Source organism: Nicrophorus vespilloides, unplaced genomic scaffold, assembly GCF_001412225.1.
Source record: "Nicrophorus vespilloides isolate i.1.1-1 unplaced genomic scaffold, Nicve_v1.0, whole genome shotgun sequence".
Lineage (NCBI taxonomy): Eukaryota > Metazoa > Arthropoda > Insecta > Coleoptera > Silphidae > Nicrophorus > Nicrophorus vespilloides.
The window spans coordinates 525187-546980 of NW_017098910.1; the positions used below are offsets into that span (position 1 = coordinate 525187).

The 21794-nt window shown below is 30.9% G+C and overlaps 5 protein-coding genes across 8 annotated transcripts in view; 3 read left to right on the forward strand and 2 right to left on the reverse strand.

The window, feature by feature from the left end:
• LOC108563541 (transmembrane protein 198) overlaps positions 1 to 5766 on the forward strand; it is a 58058-nt gene extending 52292 nt beyond the window's left edge. Inside the window, exon 8 of the mRNA XM_017922243.1 lies at positions 4840 to 5766. Coding sequence (XP_017777732.1) covers positions 4840 to 5007 — 168 coding nt within the window. The 3' untranslated portion in view covers positions 5008 to 5766. The remainder of the gene's footprint in view (positions 1 to 4839) is intronic.
• Positions 5767 to 6775: 1009 nt separating this feature from the next.
• On the reverse strand, positions 6776 to 13113 carry LOC108563539 (aspartate aminotransferase, cytoplasmic). Its single transcript, XM_017922241.1, has 8 exons — positions 13096 to 13113; positions 12766 to 13012; positions 9258 to 9439; positions 9087 to 9195; positions 8656 to 9024; positions 8372 to 8537; positions 8165 to 8307; positions 6776 to 7111 (listed from the first exon to the last, which is right to left on the reverse strand). Exons 1-8 carry the CDS (start codon positions 13096 to 13098, stop codon positions 6963 to 6965), a joined length of 1368 nt encoding a protein of 455 aa, XP_017777730.1. The 5' UTR covers positions 13099 to 13113; the 3' UTR covers positions 6776 to 6962.
• Positions 13084 to 15421, forward strand: LOC108563540 (UDP-glucuronic acid decarboxylase 1). The gene is made up of 6 exons (XM_017922242.1): positions 13084 to 13250; positions 13338 to 13561; positions 13985 to 14270; positions 14329 to 14630; positions 14707 to 14839; positions 14961 to 15421. The coding sequence occupies exons 1-6, from the start codon at positions 13187 to 13189 to the stop codon at positions 15200 to 15202; spliced, it is 1251 nt and encodes a 416-aa protein (XP_017777731.1). The 5' UTR covers positions 13084 to 13186; the 3' UTR covers positions 15203 to 15421.
• Positions 15422 to 15693: 272 nt separating this feature from the next.
• On the reverse strand, positions 15694 to 17632 carry LOC108563569. Of its 3 annotated transcripts, none has more exons than XM_017922284.1 (4): positions 17572 to 17632; positions 16712 to 16760; positions 16577 to 16649; positions 15694 to 16519 (listed from the first exon to the last, which is right to left on the reverse strand). In XM_017922284.1, exons 2-4 carry the CDS (start codon positions 16729 to 16731, stop codon positions 15857 to 15859), a joined length of 756 nt encoding a protein of 251 aa, XP_017777773.1. In that variant the 5' UTR covers positions 16732 to 16760; positions 17572 to 17632; the 3' UTR covers positions 15694 to 15856. The 3 variants fall into 3 exon arrangements, with proteins under 3 accessions (XP_017777773.1, XP_017777771.1, XP_017777772.1); XM_017922283.1 differs by lacking the exon at positions 17572 to 17632 and having other exon boundaries at positions 15893 to 16013; positions 16094 to 16519; positions 16712 to 17408; XM_017922282.1 differs by lacking the exon at positions 17572 to 17632 and having other exon boundaries at positions 16712 to 17406.
• On the forward strand, positions 17575 to 19905 carry LOC108563567 (DNA-directed RNA polymerase II 16 kDa polypeptide-like). Of its 2 annotated transcripts, none has more exons than XM_017922281.1 (4): positions 17575 to 17632; positions 17688 to 17872; positions 19384 to 19564; positions 19622 to 19905. In XM_017922281.1, the coding sequence occupies exons 2-4, from the start codon at positions 17806 to 17808 to the stop codon at positions 19794 to 19796; spliced, it is 423 nt and encodes a 140-aa protein (XP_017777770.1). In that variant the 5' UTR covers positions 17575 to 17632; positions 17688 to 17805; the 3' UTR covers positions 19797 to 19905. The 2 variants fall into 2 exon arrangements, with proteins under 2 accessions (XP_017777770.1, XP_017777769.1); XM_017922280.1 differs by lacking the exons at positions 19384 to 19564; positions 19622 to 19905 and adding exons at positions 17936 to 18755; positions 18816 to 19303.
• Positions 19906 to 21794: the final 1889 nt, after the last annotated feature.

Genomic DNA, 21794 nt, shown 5'->3' on the forward strand with positions numbered 1-21794 from the left:
CCTAATTTTGGAAGTACGCTACAAATGCATTCGTAAATTAAGACTTATACGATCCATCAATTTCAAGGGATAATAAATTAGAATTATTTTTAAATTTTATATAGCCACCAGTCAGAAAATAAATGTAGTAGATATAATTTATTAATTAAATGATTTTGTTAACGAAACACGGTGGAACCTCGATTAACAAACATAATCCGTTTCAAAATTTCCAGATTTTTACTCGTATATTGAAACAATTTTCCCCATATAAAGTAATGTAATATACGATAATGCGTTCCATTTTGGAGTCATTTTTGTTCATTAAGCGAAATGCTCGTTATGCGAGGTTCCACTGTATTCATTTATAATTATGTTTTAAATGATACAATAATGGAAATTATTTTGTTTTTACATTGGAATAGAAGATATTTCTGGTTATTGAAATTGTGTAATCAAATTTGAATAACTTTTGCATGAATATTAACAAGGAAGTTTACACGTGTGGAAACTTCAATGAATTTAAATCGAGATTAAATGCGGATAAAACTTACCGAAACTAATATTCAACATATATAATACCATATCTATGGTAAATATGAATTATACAAGAGATGATGTTTCATGTAAATGAACATTTTACAAAGTGAAGAACTAAATAAATTAATCAAAATCAAAAGAACGAGCATTAATAGATTAATTGTAATATTTCTTTGTGATTTTCTTAATTTCTTGTTCATTAATGCAATAATTATGCAATGAAAATACACTAACAAAAGTATGAAATAAAAATATAGTTGTTAACAAAGTCCGCAATTATCCAAAAACATTGATATTTTTTACAAATAAATCACTAAGAAATGCGTAAATATTCAAAATTATTGATTGCATGGTTTTCTAGTAGAAGATTTAGAAAACTTAGACAAATAAAGTGTCTCCCGTAAAAATATGAACAACCAAAGATTTAATAAGATGCTTAAATGGCATTGAATATGTTTTAAATTTATGAAGATGATCCAGATTTATAAAGTAGTTAAAAAGTATTTATATTATTAAATAAAAAAAATACTTTATTTGGCGTTCCTTACCTGAAGGAAATGGCAAAAACAATTGATTGAAAATAACTTTAAAAACATCTTAATAGCATTATTTCCAGTATAGTAATTATTCTATAAGTTTTAAACAACATTCATTATTTGGAAGTAAATTCAATAAATTTATTGTTAAAAATAATTTATCATTTCACATCTTATTACTCTCAGTTTTTTGTATTTTGTAACATTTTATGAACGATTTTCTAAAAAAAAATATGAAAAAAATCTTATTCGCAAGAAAAAAGTGTATCTACTTTATAGAAACATTAAAAAATATAGTTATTTCTTCAATTAATAATGAAAAATTAACCTAATTGCAAATATATCTACAAGAAGAATGTATAGTTGAAATTTGCCGTTTCCTTGCCGAAATTATGTACTTTACGTTATAACTATCTATACCAAAACGTGTGTTGACAGTCAGCAAACAGATAGTTATCTACAGAGTAAATAATTTTCTTGTTAACATAAAAATGACAAGATTTTTAAATTATTTATTGAAAACTCTGATAAACTATCATAAAATGTTTATAGAAAGTGATAGAATTAGCAAATAAAATATTGAAGACATTTAATTTGCAATTATTGAAAATAATTGAATATTTATTGCAATTGTATTTTTTAGTTGTTTTCATTTATATTTGTTTACTTTTTGGCAAATTTATATTACAAAAATACTGTTATTTATGATAGAACATCTGCCAAATTCACCATACCTAATAATTACATAGTAAAGCCGTTGGTAGTGGACGAAGGGTAGTTAATTCTTACTAAATAGAATCATCATTAGTTGCTCTATACCGCCAATATTCCGGACTGTTTGAAACCTGATTAATTAAGGACTTTAAATCTGCATATAAATAAATACAACGATCACTTATGTATAAACAAATTATTTAAACAAAGAAACTACACAAAATATAATGTGGATTGTACAGATAACCAACTACACACTATTGAAGGATCTCATTGATAATGGCTGTTTGATGGGAAAACTTCGTAATAAATTTGATTATTGCTTATAATATATTTGCATTATATAAACTGAAAGAAATGTTGAAACTACAATAAATTTGTATTCATAGAATGTAATTTTTGAATATGTTTCGAATACCCAATATTATATTGTCAGCTTATTAAGATAAATTCGCGTAGCCTGAGGGAATGATTAATAATTTCAATTACATGTCGACCTCCATGCGTACTTAAAGTTGCATACTTTATTAAAAACAAATACAAGATATTGGAAGCAGTTCGTATATTATTAATAAGACAGAAATCGATTCCGATGATTTATATATTACAACTTTACTATTTATAGCGTACAAATTGATACCTTAGGGAAATCTTGCGCGAACCATAACTCAACTAAGAAACTCTTCCTATCTTTGAAATTACATTTTAAGCTTGTAAAGTGAACGATGTTTCGCGAAACAATGTTTACCGACTAAAAGGTTTTTAAAACAATAAATGTAAATTTCTTATAAACGGATGTAATAAATTATCGGAAATGGATAGAAGCAAAACCAAATATCGTTCGTTTTGTGTTGAGCATTTGTAAATATTCGACATTCAGCAACGTTGTGCACTTATTGAATGCAAGAAATGCGATTTTCGTGAAAGGAAAATGCATCATACTAGTGTGTGTGTGTGGGCTTTTTCGTGAAATAAAAATCGAGTTCTTTCATGAATTCCGTTCGGATTTTTCAATTTTCTTGCATCCGAGTCGCTGCAAAAAATATATATACAGAGAAATAAAACTGAAAACACCGGTTGTAAATATTAAAAAGTTGTGCGCGCTTCAGTGCATTATTTCCATTCGTTGTCCGTTCGGAATGCTGCTGAAAAATAATAGCAATTCTATGTGGAAAGAGAGTAGAGAGAAAGAGAGAGGTATGCTGCGATCCGAGATGCACGCAATTCTTTTGTTTCGGATCGGAGATGCCGTTCGTAGTTTCGGAATTTCGAGATAATTGCTTATCATTAGATGTTAAAGAAACTGGTTACATTTTATTATACCTTCGGCTACGATCCGCCTAACGGGAAATCAACGAAATTTTGGCTATTTCATAACCAGTTGTATGTATTTATAATAGTCATTAGATGATAAATTTCAAATAATTAAAATTTCATGGCTTCAATTAAAAGTGATTGATAAATTTTTGTATTTTCTATTCTCTATATAAATTGAGTAATTACAGAACTTAACATATTTTAAGTCTCAGCGATTATTGCTTTAAAGTTTAAATATTCAAATATAGTACAATGGAACCTCGCCTAACGAGTTTAATCCGATCCAAAATTTGCGGATTTTACTCGTATAGTGCAACATATTCAAAAATACACATAATATGCGTACATAAGTTTTAAAAATGATGTAACAGGCGCACAATCGAGGACTTCTCATCGTCACTCGTTATGCGAAACGTCGCTCGTTAAGCGAGTAATTTTTCTTACAATTCATTTTGATCATTAAGCGAAATGCTAATACAAGCTAATAATCAATATACTAATTATAAACTTGAAAGTACTTATATTTCTTTAATCATTCAATATTTGTTGCTATATTATATAGATAGAATGATAAATATTATAGAAATAGGTCACTTATTTATATTACCTATATAAAGTTATAATTAACTCTGCAACAATGTCAAAAGAAACTTTTTTTTTTAGTAATATAACAATTATATATTTTTTTCTTCTGGAATTGTTTCGATATTTGATACGCTTTCTGCTTCTCAAAGTTGTAAGCCATAAGATGAAAAGAGGTTTTAATATAACTTTATATATTAGTAAATTACTTTCCCTAATTGGTTGTGAGTTTTCGAATAGAAGTTTCACAGTAAAAGTAACATGTGCTGTTTTTGCTTGGTTTACCCCCAATTCTTGAGCTTCATTCTAAGTAGATTTAGTCACAGGCCAGTGTTCTAGTTTTAGATGAGTTAAATTAAATTAAAGCTAATTAATATGTGCTTTCTGGATTAAAATTAGAATTTCTTAAATATTATGAATTGGAAAACGAATTATATTTTTAGTTTTGTGTATTTTGTTAATATAATTTGATTAAGCATTAAATGTAGAATAATGGATGTAGTATAATATTGTTTAACAAAGCATTATAGACATATAGATCTGCGTTTCTCAACCTGTGTATTGTGTTTTTATTGAGTTGCGAAATGACAGCTGTCACCTTTGACACAAAGCATTAAAATATGTTATAAACAATTGCAACTACAAACAAGTATTTTGCTGATTTAAAATTCTATAGTATAGAAGTTCTACTAAATATTGAATATGAAAGATTGAAACTATTATTATTGTATTTAGTTGGTTCCAATTCTTCATAAATTTATGAAAATACAGATAAGTCCAGTTTCACTATTGTCTGGTTTTAAAACTTCAAAACAAACTAATTTTTTATAGAACTAAATAAACAATAAATTTTAAAAAAATAGTACACAAAATTATTTCAAACACCCGGACAATGCGAGTATTGCTTTTCTTTAATCGCATTTTAAATGTTATATATCTTTTGAAAATTGTTGATCTTGAAGAACACATTAAATATTTTGATAATTATAGTATTTGATAATGAAGTACTCCAGTTTTGTATTTTATATAATCAGCAGACATTAATAATGTTTTAAGTGAGTATGGAGGTGTGATTATATAATGAATTGATGATGAAATTGAATTTTTACTTATTCTAGAAACTCAATAATTTCGAAGACTAAATTGTGATTATTTTGTGTGAATTTTGCAGAATTTCGTTCAAGCTCTTCACCAGAAGAAGGAGCCGGGTGGAGCTCCAGGGGAATGCAGCACCTTACAATCCGACGCCACCCATCTGACCATTCTACCGGACACGAATATGGCCGTGCTGACGGAAAGCGAAGACGACAGCCAAACGGAAATTCCGACCCAACGATGAGAGCCAGACGAGAAAAAACGTATAGCATAGATGCTGCAGTTTTTCTAATTTATTATTTTTCCAATATTGTTTACGATAAGACTTGCATAGAATTTGTTTGACAATAATTATATCGTAGCGTTCGACGCCCAACAAACTTAAGATGAGAATATGTATGAAAACAACAAGAAAAGAAGAAGAATAAGAGGAAGGAAAAACAAATATCAAAGAGAGAAGACATTGTGATTAGTTGAAAACGTCATATTATTTAGATTCGACTGAGAAGTAAAATACAGGAAAAAAAAATATTTACAATAATATTAAAATTTGTTTTGAAGAGAATTTGCGAGATGTGCTTAGGTGATTTGTTAGGTCGAACCATTCGAAAATTAACGATGACGTTAATATACGTACACACACGAGCACTGCCAAAACGAAAACTTATCAACCAAAAAAAAAATAAACAGGAGATTAATATTAGCTGCGTTAACAACCAACAACGTTTAACATCGTTGGTAATTTTTCGATGGTCTTCATCGACTTTTTGTTCTTTAGGTTTAAGTTTTTTTTTTTAATTACATATTTTTTTAAATTTTTATTGAAGATCTTTACTTTTCGAATAGAAAAGAACACCAAGTCGCAAGTGAATATGCAAAACATCTTCCAAAGCGGAGATAGTGGAAACGTAATACTAATGTTAATACAGAAATAAATAACATGCACATATAAGTAAATATTCTTGGATAGGAATGCACCGCGCAAGGACGAAAATCAAAAAAATAAAACGAACAAACATTCTTCCTTGACTGGTATCAATGGAAGAGTGGAAGTTTGGCTCAAGGAATTTTAGGACACGAAACCGTCGCACGGCACACACTCACACACACTTCGAACTAATTAAAACAGAACGACAAATACGAGTAATGAATAAACATTTAAAGAAAAAAAAAAGAGTTAACGCATCTCAAATACGCAAGGCTTCTTTATTAAAAAAAATACATAACTTATATTGAATGTATTCGTTTGATAAGCCCTAAATGTCCCTTGAATTGTAATTTGTAATATAGTCCAAAAGAATAATGGGAAAGAATGTGTGATATTTATTTGATCGTGTAAAAGTTGTGAATTATAATAATAATAATAATACCTGCCAATTGATAATTGCATTATAAGAGAATCGATTTGCAAAACAAACTAATTTTCAACGTTATTTATTGAATTTCTTTGTTGTGTTTTATCGTTTACTAATGTTTTCGTCGTCGTACATTCCAGATTTAAAAGAATTCATTTAAACTTTTCTATTACAATCAAATTGGAAGAAACAGTAGTGCCTTTGGCCAAACTCGAAAACATGTAAAGATGTAAATCCATATAGTTTTAATTTTTGGTTTGCATATGGAGCGTTATGTGTTCATTTTTTCGTTAGTTGATTAGTTCTAACAGTCGCAGTTGAATTTATGAATATTTACAAAATTAACCCTATTTATTAATTTTATGTATTTAATTGAAAATGTGTGATACAAATTATATGTAAATAATATATTAAAAAAAAAACAAAAAGGTATATATATATATAAACAAACAAAAAATATATAATGAATAGCTTGTATTTAGGATATATGTTTTCTCATATAGATTATATAAAAGAAAGAGTGTATAAAAGAAGCAAATGTAATGGAGGATTTCTGGATGGTATCGAATACAACAAAGGAGGAAGTAACAAAGATTTAAAGAAACAAATTATTTGTAGTATTATACATATAAAAATATATATATATAGTTTGTGTAAATAAATAAATTTATGATAATTCGTGTCTTTTAATGCATTTTCTTTTTAATATGTGTTTACTGGTGTGTATATACGTAAATCTATCGATACATTGTAGTAAATTAATATATTGAATTGATGATCAAATATATTCAATGTAAAATATCCATTTTGGTATAATTTTGTTTCAGTTCATAGACGAAGACGTTTACAGTTTGTTGGTAATGTTGCAGACGGTTTCGTGGATTGCCGAAGCGACGTACTCGATGTTCTTGTGTGTTAAACCGCACATGGAAATACGGCCGGAACGGAGCATGTAGATGTGGTGTTTCTCGACCATATGCTGTGATTGTTTTGCTGAAACAAAAAAATAAGTGAATAAAGTAATTTTGTTGGTCAGCGTTACAATCGCACTAAATTAACGAGAAATCGTGGCAATGTGTTTACACGAAATGTTAATTATAAGCTGGTAAGTATTTAAAGTTTTTCATGCAAAATATTCAACTAAACAATTTAAATGTTAATATTTTATTACAATACTATGGGAGATCCTATTTATTAATATTTATATACAAATAAATATTATGAATTGAAATGAAGTAATTATTTTAAAAGAAATAAGTAGAATATTAAATTTTGTAGAAAATTATCCATTTTTGAATGTAATGATGAATAATATGCAAAAATAAATTTGTATTGTTGAAAATTTGTTGTCATTTATCAAAAAAAGTATTATACTTATTCTATAATAGTATAATGAAACAGAATTATATTTATACGTTTTGATTATTAGTTGTATGTTTAGAAAATCGAAGTTTTTTAATAACATTACTACTAATAATTTACTGTTATTATACTTTTCATTTCAATCCTTTGTAAACAATTAAAAGTACAATGTTTGTTCATTTAATTAAACAGAAAAGTAAAATAAAATAAATATTATGATGATGATCGAAACATACAAAACAAATCCTGTGTAATTTTCCGATAATAATATCAGCAATCATACTGTTTACGTAACACCAGAATAATAAACTTATTGTAGATGAAAACAAGTTGTTGCTATGAAATATGCTTTTAATAGATTTTTTCATTCGACGCAAATAAACAATATCGAAATGTTATTGGTTTATTTCGAGAAATATTTCAAAATTTCATATATTCAATAAGATAATACACCAACATTTTGATTATATTGCTGAATGATAATTATTTTTATTTTAAATATATAGTTACTAAATGCAAATACTTTCTATATAACTATATTTTTTTTTTCTGTAAAAATGATTTTCCTTTGATTAATGCGGTTATAGGAGTACGTAATCTTTGATAATCAGTGTTATCGCAAAGTCAACTTAGTTAATCTGGTTCATTTATATAAACAATCATTAAACGATCGGTGCTAATTACCTGTTAAACCAGTGTATGAGAACATTCCAATTTGAGTGGTGATGTGATCCCAGTTTCCTGGGGTCTGCAGCCTCTCGAGAGCACCTCTCAGAGCTTTACGCATCTCGAAGATGCGGGTGGACATCGTGCGAACGTTGTCCTTCCTGAATATTCCAACGAATATTAGTTATTACTTGCATAAAATATCATCAATTTTAAAGATTATACCATTCGTTGAACAAATCGTTGTTGTTTAAGACGAAGGAGACGATCCTGGCGCCGTGGCTTGGCGGGTTAGAGTACATTCCTCTGACGATGATGCTCATCTGGGACTTGATGAGGGGAGCGTTACTGGCATTGTTCAGGACGATGGTCAAGTTTCCGATCCTCTCGTCTAAAAATAACAAACATCAACGTCGTATTTCGTAATATCCAATTTGAATTCAATGAAAAATGACAAACAAACATTTAGATTAAATCAATGATTGCGTATTTTTCCGTTGCGCGCTTACTGTACAGTCCAAAGTTTTTGCTGAACGATTGGGCGCAGAACAATTCGAATCCTCTGGAGACGAAGTACCTGACCACCCACGAATCCTTTTCCAGATCACCGGAAGCGAAGCCCTGGTAAGCGGAGTCGAAGAACGGGAAAAGCTTGCGTTCCTCCATGACGTCGGCGATCTCCTTCCATTGCTCTTCGGTGGGATCGCAACCGGTCGGATTGTGAGCGCAGACGTGCAGGATGATGACGGCGTTTTCGGGGGCGCCGCGCAAATCCTCCAGAAGACCCTCCATGTTCAAACCGCGACTCTCTGGGCACCAGTAGCGGTATTCCCTGCTCTCGGTGAAACCAGAATTGTTGAAGATCAGCTTGTGGTTCTCTGTAAATTCAGCGGCAATCACATAAAACGTTCGTAAACGTGACTCGTTGTAGTCAACGCACCCCAACTGGGATTCGAATAATAGTACACGTTGTAGCCGAGCACTCGGTGCAAGAATTCAGCACCAATTCGGAGAGCTCCAGTGCCGGACAATGATTGAACTCCAAATGCCTAAAGACAAAAAAAAACAAATAATTTTACTTAATAAACAAAGAAAACACAAATTTATTTACCCTCTGTTCGATGAAAGCATCATTCTGGGCGCCGAGCAGCAGCTTCGTGGCGTTGAATGAGAAATTTTCCAAACCAAGAATGGGGAAGTACTCCTTGTTGATGGTATCATCAGCGGCCAAATTCTTTTCGGCCAATCTCACCACCGGCAAAACCCATGGTGTGCCTTCCTCATTTCTGTATGCTAAATCAAACAATCAATTTATTGTTATATAAGTAAATAAATATTATTTATCAAATCTACTTTAAATTATCTCGCAAAAAAATGTGTTAGATTAGATTTTAACTTAATATGAAAATACTAATTTATCAAAACAAACATTCTCAGTGCATTTCCTACGATAATTAAATATATAGTGCTCCATTATTGCAAACGTTACAAGGTCAATATTATTCAGCAATTAAAGTGAAAATTCGCTTGAAGGTTGAGTTTGCTACTATAATATACAAAACAAAAATCAAGCAACAATTTCATGAGTAATTTATTGAAGTGTAACAATAATAGTGTATTCTTCTAAGGTTTCTCTAATATAAATGGACTTCTGCAGGGATCGAAACAAACAACTTAAAGTATTAAGTGTGGATTCCGTACAAATATACACATATAATGGACAAAACACATACATACAATGATCTTAACAAAAATAATCTTTGTTTAAACATTTTGCATTAAGAAATATTAATATATTGTATATCTATAAATACGATACAAAATAATGGATAAACATTTTTCATATTCGATTAGAAATGTTGTTATAAAATAACAACCTTTATTATCAATTAAAGAAAATACCAGGAATATTACCAATAGAATAAGTGTGTCGTTCAATCAACTGATTTTTATAAATGTAACAAAGATATTCGAAAATTTGGAACATGAGGAGCACAAGAGAACATCGTAATTTTATGTTGATATAATAATGAAAGAGATTTCCTGCCTAAAAATGTGTTTGTTACTACAACGAAGATTTATTATTGATATTAAGAAGAATCTGTTGCACATTTCTGTATTATATAAATATAAAATATAAATATAAAATATGAGAATCAGATGGAGATTGGGCAAAACGAAACATTGACATTATTTACATAATTTACAAGTAAAAATTATTATCGGTTAAGTGCAATTCAGTAATTTGAAAGCAGTGATACAAAGACTTTCTTGATGACATTTTCCAAACCCATTATTATTTACAAGTACAATGAAACCTCGCTTAACGAGCATAGTCCGTTCCAAAATTTCCAGATGTTTACTCGTATATTGAAACAATTTTTCCCATATAAACTAATGATATATACGATATATATTTGCTCGTTAGGCGAAATGCTCGTTAAGCGAGGTTCCACTGTACACTAAACGATTGAGGAATTCAATGAAAAAAGGTAGTAATAAAAAACAGTAGTATAAGAAAGTCCACTATTTAAATCCTAGAGAAAGTGGAATTGATAGTTAAAGCTTTTTGACTAAACCATGTTATGTGAATATGATCCTGATTTAAGAAAAATTGTTATTGCGTAAGCCAAGAGTCGGCAACCTGCTGTTTCAGTCGCATACATATTTTTTGATGATGATTTAATTGCAAAATTTTCTTTGTTCAAAGAAAAAAGGTTTTAAATTGTCTTTAAGTAGAAACGTATTCTAACATTAACATTATCTCTGAAAACAATGTTTCGTTTGACAAAATAATTTCGTGGTACGCATTCGTTGATCGAGGTGTGTGACTGACTGTATTTATACAGCAACTAAACTCTACGTGTTTCGTATCGTCCAACAGTCTGCATTTCTAAATATACAAATAGAATTCATGACTTATGCAAAAAAAGACTAACAAGTATAGACACGGCATAAGATTTTTCGAACCGATAAACTGGAAACTTTACAAAAATATGATATTTCGAATGAATAATCCATCATGTGTATTTCCACATATACATATTTCTTCTTTTCGCAAATGCACGACCGAAGCGAGAATTTAATTTTAAAATATTTACGAAACAACATATGATTAGGACTTATCTCAGATAATTATTTCAATATTCTGCGTTACGTAACTGCCGCTTGACGTTTCGAGTCGCTCGGTTATAAATAAAATGATAATACAAGAACAGAGAAAAAAAAGAGCACTAATCGCAGAAACAAGATAAAGAGAGGCGTACATGTAACACTCATATAGGTCAGCAGCATCAGAAAAATAAAAAGAACTTCCGGCAAAGCATTCTACAGTTTTAACAAAAAAATCAGTACTGTAACTAATTACATTTGCAAAAGTTGCAAATAAATACAGTGTTATCATCATTAACAACACCTTTCTTAATGTCTGCATTTGGCGAGCCTTTTATCAAAATCATTTACACATAAAAACATTCATTTTCAATAAACAATTAAGTGATTTTACTCTATATTCAAAGGATGAACTTTTCATAAATTTAATGCTCATTTTAAACGTTTATTATGTATCAAGAAGCATAAAAGCATCTAATACAATACTAACAATTTAAATTAATGCGAACGATAAACATTTCATTTGATAATAGCAAACAATAAAAAATATTACAGCGCAATATAAAATTATTGTATATTTTGCAATTAAATTGTTCCAATTGAATTGTAGTCAAGTAGAAAAGTGCTACACTATAACAAATTGGCTAAAAGGACATCGTGGTTATTGATAATTATATTTCAATGTATTTGTTTAATTCTTAATAAAAAACATTATGTTATTATTACTAACACTGATTGCATTATGTGAAAAATAAATTTCAAAGTTCACTATTGTATATGAGAAAGTATTTAAACAAATAAATATCAATATTATTATGTAAGTATTTTATAATTTATTAAATAAAATTACGAATTTGAATTGTATTTATAGAACAAAAAAAAGGGATTACAATGTCTTTTTTTGGTAGTATGATTGAACTTTTAAACATTACTTAATGAAGGTATTCATTTGATTCGTGGATGATTTATATTTCAAAACAATTAAAATTAATTTCGTTTTTGTAGGAATCGAAATGTTAAATCTTATTGGAATATATTTACTTGGTTTTTAAGTCGATATTTAGAAACTAAATATTGAAGAAGCTATTTTCAGCCTTTGAAATTATTAAGATTACTATGGTTATCGAGCAAATTTATTCGACGTTGCTAAGAGAAGCACCTGTTTCAAACAAACGAGCACTTGATTTTGGTATACGCACTTTGGACACGGTTAATTATTACGCATCAATTAGGATAAGTGCAGTGAAATGATAATTAACTGATTTGTTACGTTCTGGTTTTTCCTTTTTTTTTACTAAATATATCAGGTAGATAAAGTGTTCTGTATCTGTAAATATCTATCGAGAAAATTGAACGGTTCGTTATATGATTTCCACGCTAATTACCGTGTGCAATTAGAAAGGCAAAGAAAATAAAAAGATGCGAATATTGAGTAGATGTGTAATTATCATTGATGTAAGTGGATCACGACTAATGCAGGCCGGATGGAATTGTGGATGATATCTTACCTCCGACACCAAGACTAACTTTATTTTTGAAAGTGTCTTCGGTGTATCCCTTGTTGAGAGCGAAGACTTCGATAGCCGGTGCGGCCTCAACTTGCGCAAATCTGGAGGTCATGTTTCTAAGATGATCACGTTTTATCTGCAGCAGTAAACCTGAACTGAGGAGGTCCGCATCAACCTGCACGCATTTATAAGCCGCCGAATCCGAGCGTTCCGAAGTCAAAATTGAGTCGTCGCATACACTTTTGACCTTTAATTAGTGGGGAAGGTTACAAGCAATCGTAGCGCTGATGGGTAGGCCATGTGACCTGTCAAACTCGGCGAAATACCAACCATGAGTAAACAGTAGTCAGCAGCAGCAGAAGAAGCAGCAGCAGCTCCGATGAATCCGATCGCATTTTATTCACAATAATAATGTGTAAATATGACACAAATATCACCTCGAAAAATAAGGCAATTGGGTCTGTTCGTGTTCCTTAGTGTAACAGGTGAATTTCGAGTTGCATTTTGACTGAGAATTTTTTTTTGTGTTTGAGCAATGCTTAGGTTATGTTGTGCTGTTTTCTGTGTTATAGGTTTCCTAGTGATATACAAGTTTTCTAGCAATGAGTTTACCAATTACGACGAAGGGACTGACCTAGATGCTGAGCAGCATGAGGCAGCCCATGCAAAGGCCCTCGATGATATCAGCAGCAGATTGAAGGATCTGGAAATCGAGTTTGCCAATTTGGAGGCTCGAGTACCCAAGAAGTATCCACAAATTAAATCATTGAATTACTTGGAGAGGAAAAGGATATTGGTGAGATAATTCAGAAGAAATTTTAATTTAATATCTCATACTTGAGAATAACAAAAGAAAAGGTATAACATTACAATTATTTAGAATTCAAGGAAGAGTAGTTATATAGATAAAGAGATGCAACTCAGCATAATCCTGAAGAATTAATCATACATTTGACAAGCCATTGTTTTGTATTCTATATACCAGACATTCCAGTATACAGCACAAATATTTACTGATAATATTATCACATTAATTAATCTTGAAGTTTTCAATTTATTTAATGATTCAAGATTTGTTATAATAATTTTTAATGATAGAAATCACAAAAATTGTTTATATTATTGAATTGAATTGTACTTAATGATTTTTTACTCAAGAATATAATTTATTATCCATGTAGAATGCCCTGTATTAACAAATTGTTTTTTAATTTTATAGATCACTGGAGGTGCAGGTTTTGTTGGTTCGCATTTGGTTGATAGACTGATGTTCCAAGGACACGAAGTGATTGTAGTGGACAACTTCTTCACCGGTCGTAAACGCAACGTGGAGCATTGGATCGGTCACAAGAACTTCGAGCTGATCCACCATGATATTGTGAACCCTCTCTTCATCGAGGTCGACCAAATTTACCATCTTGCCAGTCCTGCGAGTCCTCCCCATTACATGCTTAACCCGGTGAAGACAATTAAGACAAATACTATAGGAACAATTAACATATTAGGTAAGATTGAATATTTCAGGTGCATTGATTATATTAAATTATATAATTGTTGTTGCAGGATTAGCGAGGAGGGTGCATGCGAAGGTACTGATAGCCAGCACTTCTGAGGTTTACGGAGATCCAGATATACATCCACAACCGGAAACGTATTGGGGACACGTGAATCCTATTGGACCGAGGGCGTGTTACGATGAAGGCAAAAGGGTTTCGGAAACGCTTAGCTACGCCTACGCTAAAGAACACAACATTGAGGTTCGTGTTGCCAGGATATTCAACACGTACGGACCCAGAATGCACATGAACGATGGACGAGTTGTTTCTAATTTTATACTCCAAGCTTTACAGAACGACGTTATAACTGTAAGTTGCATTTAAAACTTGAAACAAATATTTCGATTATATATTACATCAAATCTTGCTTTCTGTTTATATATAGATTTATGGATCCGGAAAACAGACTAGATCGTTTCAATATGTGACTGATTTGGTGGATGGGTTGGTTGCACTCATGGCATCCAATTATTCATTACCCATAAATCTTGGAAATCCTGTAGAACACACGATAAATGGTACATTAATTACGTAATCTTTCAAATTCTATAGATAGTTCCATATTCTATTTATCATAATATTAATTTTAAATTAGTGAATGGAATCATCTCATTATTATTATATATTTACTTCTTTTAGAATTTGCGACAATTATCAAAGACTTGGTTGGAGGTAGCGGCAAAATAATTCATTTAGCGGAGGTAGAGGATGATCCTCAAAGAAGAAGGCCGGACATATCCAGGGCGAAGAAGTATTTGAACTGGGAACCGCAGGTGTCGCTCGCCGTTGGCTTGCAGCGAACCGTCGATTATTTTCGAAAGGAATTGAAAAAATTCAATTACTCCAGCAATAACAAATTTATACCGGAAAGACCAGCATAAATGAAGCAGCTTTGCAATGATGTTGTTTTTGCCTCTTGATTTGTGATGTGTATAAATGTGATTACTTTTCTTTTTTTTTACGTTGGTTAGGATTTATTGGCAAGTGTGTTATATGTGTACATTGAAAGACTTTAACATGACATCTGCGTGGAACGCGTATAATTTAATAATTTTTCAATTTACAGAAAATGTATATAGAGTATTGTGTATTTAATTAAGTTAAGGAAAATAAATATGTTTACTTATTTATTATTAACATTTCGTTTATTACTTGTTTAATTTTACTTTAACAACTTAAGTACAGTGGAACCTCGCTTAACGAGTAAAATGACTTGCAAGAAAAATGATTCGCTTAACGAGCGACGTTTCGCATAACGAGTGACGATGAGAAGAGAAGTCCCGGATTGCGCGCCTGCTACATCATTTTTAAAACTTGTTTGCACATATTATGTTGTATTTTTGAATATGTTTCACTATACAGTAAAAATTCGGAAATTTTGGAACGGATTAAACTGGTTAAGCGAGGTTCCACTGTGCTGATTATACGTGGTAATTCTGCAACGATACAATTTTAAAAATAATAAACTTTATAAGTTAGAGTAAGTATATCATCGTCATCTTAAATTAATGACAAAATAATGATATAATACCTGATTATACTATTTCCTTCAATTTTGTTTCTGAGTGTGACTTCATGTACATTTGAACTAAGTGAATATGTACGCACATATTCCAACCGATTGCGAAATCAATGCACGAACAAGAATATTTGTGGATACACACATCACATTGTGTGCAGACCATTTTGCAACTACAAGAGATGTTGTCTTCAAGTATTGTGTAAATACGTGATGACTTAGAGATCACTTTAAATCCCCTCGATTCACCTACCAACACATTAGTCTCAGCCACTCTCATTTCACTCTCTGTATGCCTATACCCTGAATTTCTTTTTTTTCCAAGCGATTTTGATTCAATTGACGTAAAGACATCATCTTCAAAATATATATCCCTTATAAACTTCATTATAGTGTGAATGGATCCATGAAGCGTTTTAGTGAGATCCCTATTTATAAATAAATATTGTAATGTCCAATGCATTCTTTCCAAATGCATATTGGTATTTATTCCACAATGTATTGTATAACAATAAGCCCACAATGATACTTTATTGCCATAATTACTTTGAAAATATGTTCCGAAACTGTTGGTGTCCTCATTCTCCAAGAGATTTTTAATTAAAGACTGGATTTTTTTAGAAAATGCTGTTTTATCCAATTCATACAGCAAAACTCGCAACTTTGTATATACAATAATCTAAATATTGAAATAAATAATTATTAAATTGTTTAAACTTTTCCAATTGTTACATACCTGTTTCTCCTTGGAATTTATTTTACTTAAATTTTTTCTCCAATCTACGTCCACATCCCATATACAATATAAACTAAAAAATAATTAATTTTGGTTACTTCAGGTTACCTAACAATATTAATAATTCAATCATACCGAAATTCAGCTGGATGCATCTCTTGTACCCAAGCATTATAATAAAAATCTGGAATGTCAGATACGAACACTTTTGCACATATTTTTTGCATACATTTACTCTGAATATACTTAAAAAATAGGGAGAAAACTTGTTCGTCACAACGATTTGTGATCAAAAAAGCACATGGGAATGCTTCTCGTAATTCATTTAATATTAATAATGAATACAATTCTAAACGACATTCCTTCAAAGTATTTGTTCCATGTATACAAACACAGTCACTAATGTAAGTTAGAAGCATTTCCAATTGCCCACGATTAATTATTATTAAAATAAAATCCATTTTGTTTAGGAAAGGATACTCTCTGGATAGCTCGTTCTCGGATTTGAAAAATACTATATAGGAATTACTCTTCAGCTTATTTATCCATGAAAATATATTTTCTTTATCACTGGTATTAATTAGATTGAAACTCTCTTTTACATAGCTAAGGTCCTGTTCTCTCAGAAGATACATTTGTTCCAATTTTGAATTACTAACAGAATCTCTGGCATTATCCAATATTTTATTAAGTTTATTTGTGTCTTTAGATGACATTATTATATTTTCTAATACACAAAATGATGCACAATACAGAATGATACTCAAACTTAAACTTCTGCACAACAGTGACTAAAGTGGACTAAATAATAGAGGCTGTTAGATGGACTATTCAAAAAGTAAGCAAAACAATACGCGCATGCCCTATAAAATGCTCAAAATGTGGAGGCAATGTGAAACATGTGTGGAGGTAAGGAGTAAGGACTTCCCATTATCAGCCGCCCTTTTTATGTATATTAATGTATATATATATATATAATTATTTTCTATACATACTTGCTAACTTTTAAATCTGACAAATTGGATCAGGTCTGATCTATAGGAGTAAACATTGAAGGTAGGTTCATACCTAGGGATTTTGATTTCTTTATGTTTTTTCCACTAATTTTTAGGTTCATATTTACATTTTTCTTCATAATTTATTCCTTGCATCAATCTCGAACTGTAGTTCTTAAGCTCAATAATTTACTTTTCAATTATCTATAGACAAGGAAATACAAAACACATAACATGAATGTCCATAATACCAATACTGATTTAACTGAAGAAGATGCCGCAGATTTGCAGTTTCCTAAAGGTATGTACATACATTTTTTTTTTCGTATATTCCTTTATTAGTGTAAAATTCAAACTGTTACAGACGAATGTTTTACAGCATTTTATAAATGCGTTAAGTGCGATACCGAATTGTTTGACACTTTTATTTTGTGTGTTCAATGTGACTTTAATCTATGTACTAAGTGTTTTGCGAATGGGGCTGAGGTGGGTCCACACAGGAATGATCACAATTACAAGGTGATGAGCAATGAGTTTGAACTCTTCAAGAGTTCAGACTGGACAGCCAAAGAGGAGATGATCTTGCTCAATGGCATTTTAACATTGAGCAATTTCAGCAAGATAACAACACTTCTGCCAAACAAAAGTTTTAAAGATATTAAGAAACATTATGATTATTACTATCTTATGAGAAAAGGTAGTGATCAGCTACCTAAAGTCCAGATAGATGATCATGTCATGCAGCCTGTTGTGCCTTACAGGTTTAGGTTAAATAATGTGCAAGACCCAATCAGAAGCAGAGACTCTGCACCAGCTGGATACAATGCAGCTAGATCGGATTTTGAATTTGATTTTGATAAGAATGCAGAAGATACTATAAGTACATTAGAATTATTTGATTCAGAACACAAATTTTATGATATAGCTAGTGATTTGCAGAAGGCAATAGTGAATGCGTATAGAAGAAAAGTGTGGGAAAGGCAGAGGAGAAAAAATATAATAAGGGAGCATGGGCTTATTATGCAGCAGAAGACTACTTCATGGTTACATAGGTATGATATGACAATTACGCCTCCGATATATGAGAAACTGATTCGATTCATGCAATTTTTCAATGGGAGGGGCTTTGAATACTTAATGGAGGGTTTGCACAGGGCTGGAGAGCTGAAAATCCAAATAGCAAGGTGAAATTGTTTATAATTTTAATGTTTGTACCTCTATAAATCATATGTCTATTTTTATAGATTGTGTGAGTTTAGAAAGCAAGGAATCACAACTCTCGATGAGGCCCAATTATATGTTAAACTGAAGAATCTCCGAGAAGATAGTGTAAAAGAAATAAAACGGTATCAGCAGATTGCTGAACTAAATATTAAATACAAGAATATCCCAGTTCCGATAAACATATGTCCAGTGAAAAGGAGAAGTCGCACGCCTCTAGAAATTATCGGAATGCCTGGATACGAGAAACTGTTGCAAACGGAGAGGGATTTGTGCAGGAATATAAGATTGCCGCCGTTGAACTATTTAGAACTGAAAGCAGTGCTAATTGCCGAAAACAACAAGATGGGACATTTGAAGTTACTGACGGCCCGAAGACTGCTCAAAATAGATGTGAATAAAACGAGGAAACTGTACGACTTCTTAATTCAAGAAGGCTATGTTAAGAAACCTAAGGAATAGAAACGCGCTGTAGATATTTACTATAAATATAAACGTATAGAATTGTAAATTGTGGTTTTATTTAATTTATTTATTTCTATATTCTTTCCATTTGATTGAAATTTACAATAACCGTTTCTATCTTTGCAGAATTTGAGAACGCCGAAACTCTCTTGATATCTGAGGTGTACATGTTGCTGAAGCACAGGAAGGATCAGAATGAATCGGCTGAGGATGAGCAGGAATTCTCCGAGGTTTTCATGAAGACGTTAACGTACACTCAGAGGTTCAAGAAGTACAAGAACAAAGAGACAATCTCTTCAATTCGCAAGTAATTATATTTAACTGTTTACGTTTATTCGATTAATTATGTTAAATTTCTATATAGCTTGTTGAAGCAGAAGAAGTTGCACAAGTTCGAATTGGCTGCGATTGCTAATTTGTGTCCGGAAACGACGGACGAGGCAAAATCTCTGATTCCATCGCTCGAAGGTAGATTCGAGGATGAGGATCTGCAGACAGTTCTCGAGGACATCCAGACTAAGCGCAGTCTTCAATACTAACATTTCCAATGAACATTTACGGTATTTTTTTCGGGTTTAAGTTTAAGAATCTTATGATGGAATGTCTCGTTTGTGTTTATATTATTTTATATTAAAATAAACAATATAAATCAATGCACTTTTTTTTACATTTTTATTTCATAACTCCATATAGTAAATGTCAGTCAAAACAGATGGCATTGCCAGTTTTAAATATACTAAAGCAATTTAAATGAATAAAAGTCTAGTAGTTTACTATAAAATAGATTTTTAATCCGTAATTAACATTGAATATTAAATAGTAATGAGTTATAATTTCTTAATGATCAAATGTGCAACACATTAAAATGAATGTGGGATGAAATCGTCAATGTCATTTAGATTATATATTCCAATTCAATGTGTAGCTTAAAGCACAGCGATGCAATTTGTAGTCCTATGGGAAGCTTAATGCATCACTGATATTATAATCCTCGACGTAATCCCCATACGTGCTGTTTCTTGGTTGTGTAATGAGCGAGAGCCGTCTGCGTATAATTTGTAGACACTATGGCCAGTTTGTTCGTGTCCGTTATGTAAACTATTTTTTTGTATCGTGTATCTAGTTAGTAGCATTGATAGTCTTGTAGTTTGCTTCGTTCGAGTACAATTTGAACAAAAGAGTCGTTCCTCCGGTCGGTCCGAAGAGAAAGTTTTCGACTCCCTCGATGCGCTTCCAAGACAAAGGAGTTGCCCATGCGATAGTCTTCATAAGTATTGTTTAGATGTTTTGGACGTTCAAGCGGGAAGATCACATCGTACCCGAAACTAATGTTTAGTGATTCGCATTGAATCCAATATAAGATGTTATTTGGAGCATAATTAATTTAATAATGTACATATTCTGTCGGGGCTTAATAACACCGAGATTTAGAACCTACGATGGTTCTAAATCCTATGTAGATTAATATTTTACGCCAAATATTGATTAGATAGGACAGGACAAGAAGCGCTTATTTTATTTAATCCCACTATAGTCTCATTATCTAATATCCACAGGATCTTAATTAATATTATCCACCGTTACTTCATAAAACCACCAGACCGATTTATTTTTTCTATAATCAGTTGCGGTAGGTGATTTTCACCAAATAATGATTAACTGTTCCTCAAGACGGAAATACCTATTTGCAATTCATTAAAGTTTAATCATAGAAACCGCTAACTGATTAAAATCCAACATTACATGCAACATTCCGAATATCTGCGCATTTATACATTTGTCTCGGAATTTATATCAAAAGTTTTTTTTTTTTTTTTTTTTTTATTTTTTTTCAAAAGTAAATCAAAAGCTTTTGCCCTTCTAAGTTCTTCAGTTTTTATGATATAAAAAATGTTTAATACAATCGTTTAATCATACGCTACTATCATATCAATATTTATTTAGAATTTACCTTTTGATAGTAGCATATTAGTAGAGGTGAAGTAAAACAAAAGTTAAATTACTAACTTAACTAAATTAACCTAATTTTTTTATCATCGGGTTAACAGATGTGCAAAAGTATACATAAATTGTAGAAAATGTGAAAACAAGATAGGAATTAATAAAGATAATCAATAAAAATTTTAAAATAAAACTACGAACTAATAAATGTGATAATTTTTAATTGCTAACTGACAACGTCAAAAAATTATAATTATAGTTTATGATAAACCAATTATTATTATCCTTCATAAATCAAAAGTCGTTAATTAATATTTGTTTCCAAAAATTTATTTTGTATACAGGAATTAGTATTGTCATTTGGATTTGTTTATAATTGGAAATATATTGGTCCAAATTTAAGTAATCCAAACAGATAATAGATATTTTCATTTAACTCTTCTTTTGATGAAAGTAATAAAACTCTTAATAAGAGTATTGAACTCAATGAGATTATGTTTAGTTCGATAAACTTTTCAAATAAATTCATGAAATGTTCGGTTTTGAACGTGATATGAAATCTGTATAGTTTCTACAGTATATCAGTATTCTGTTGA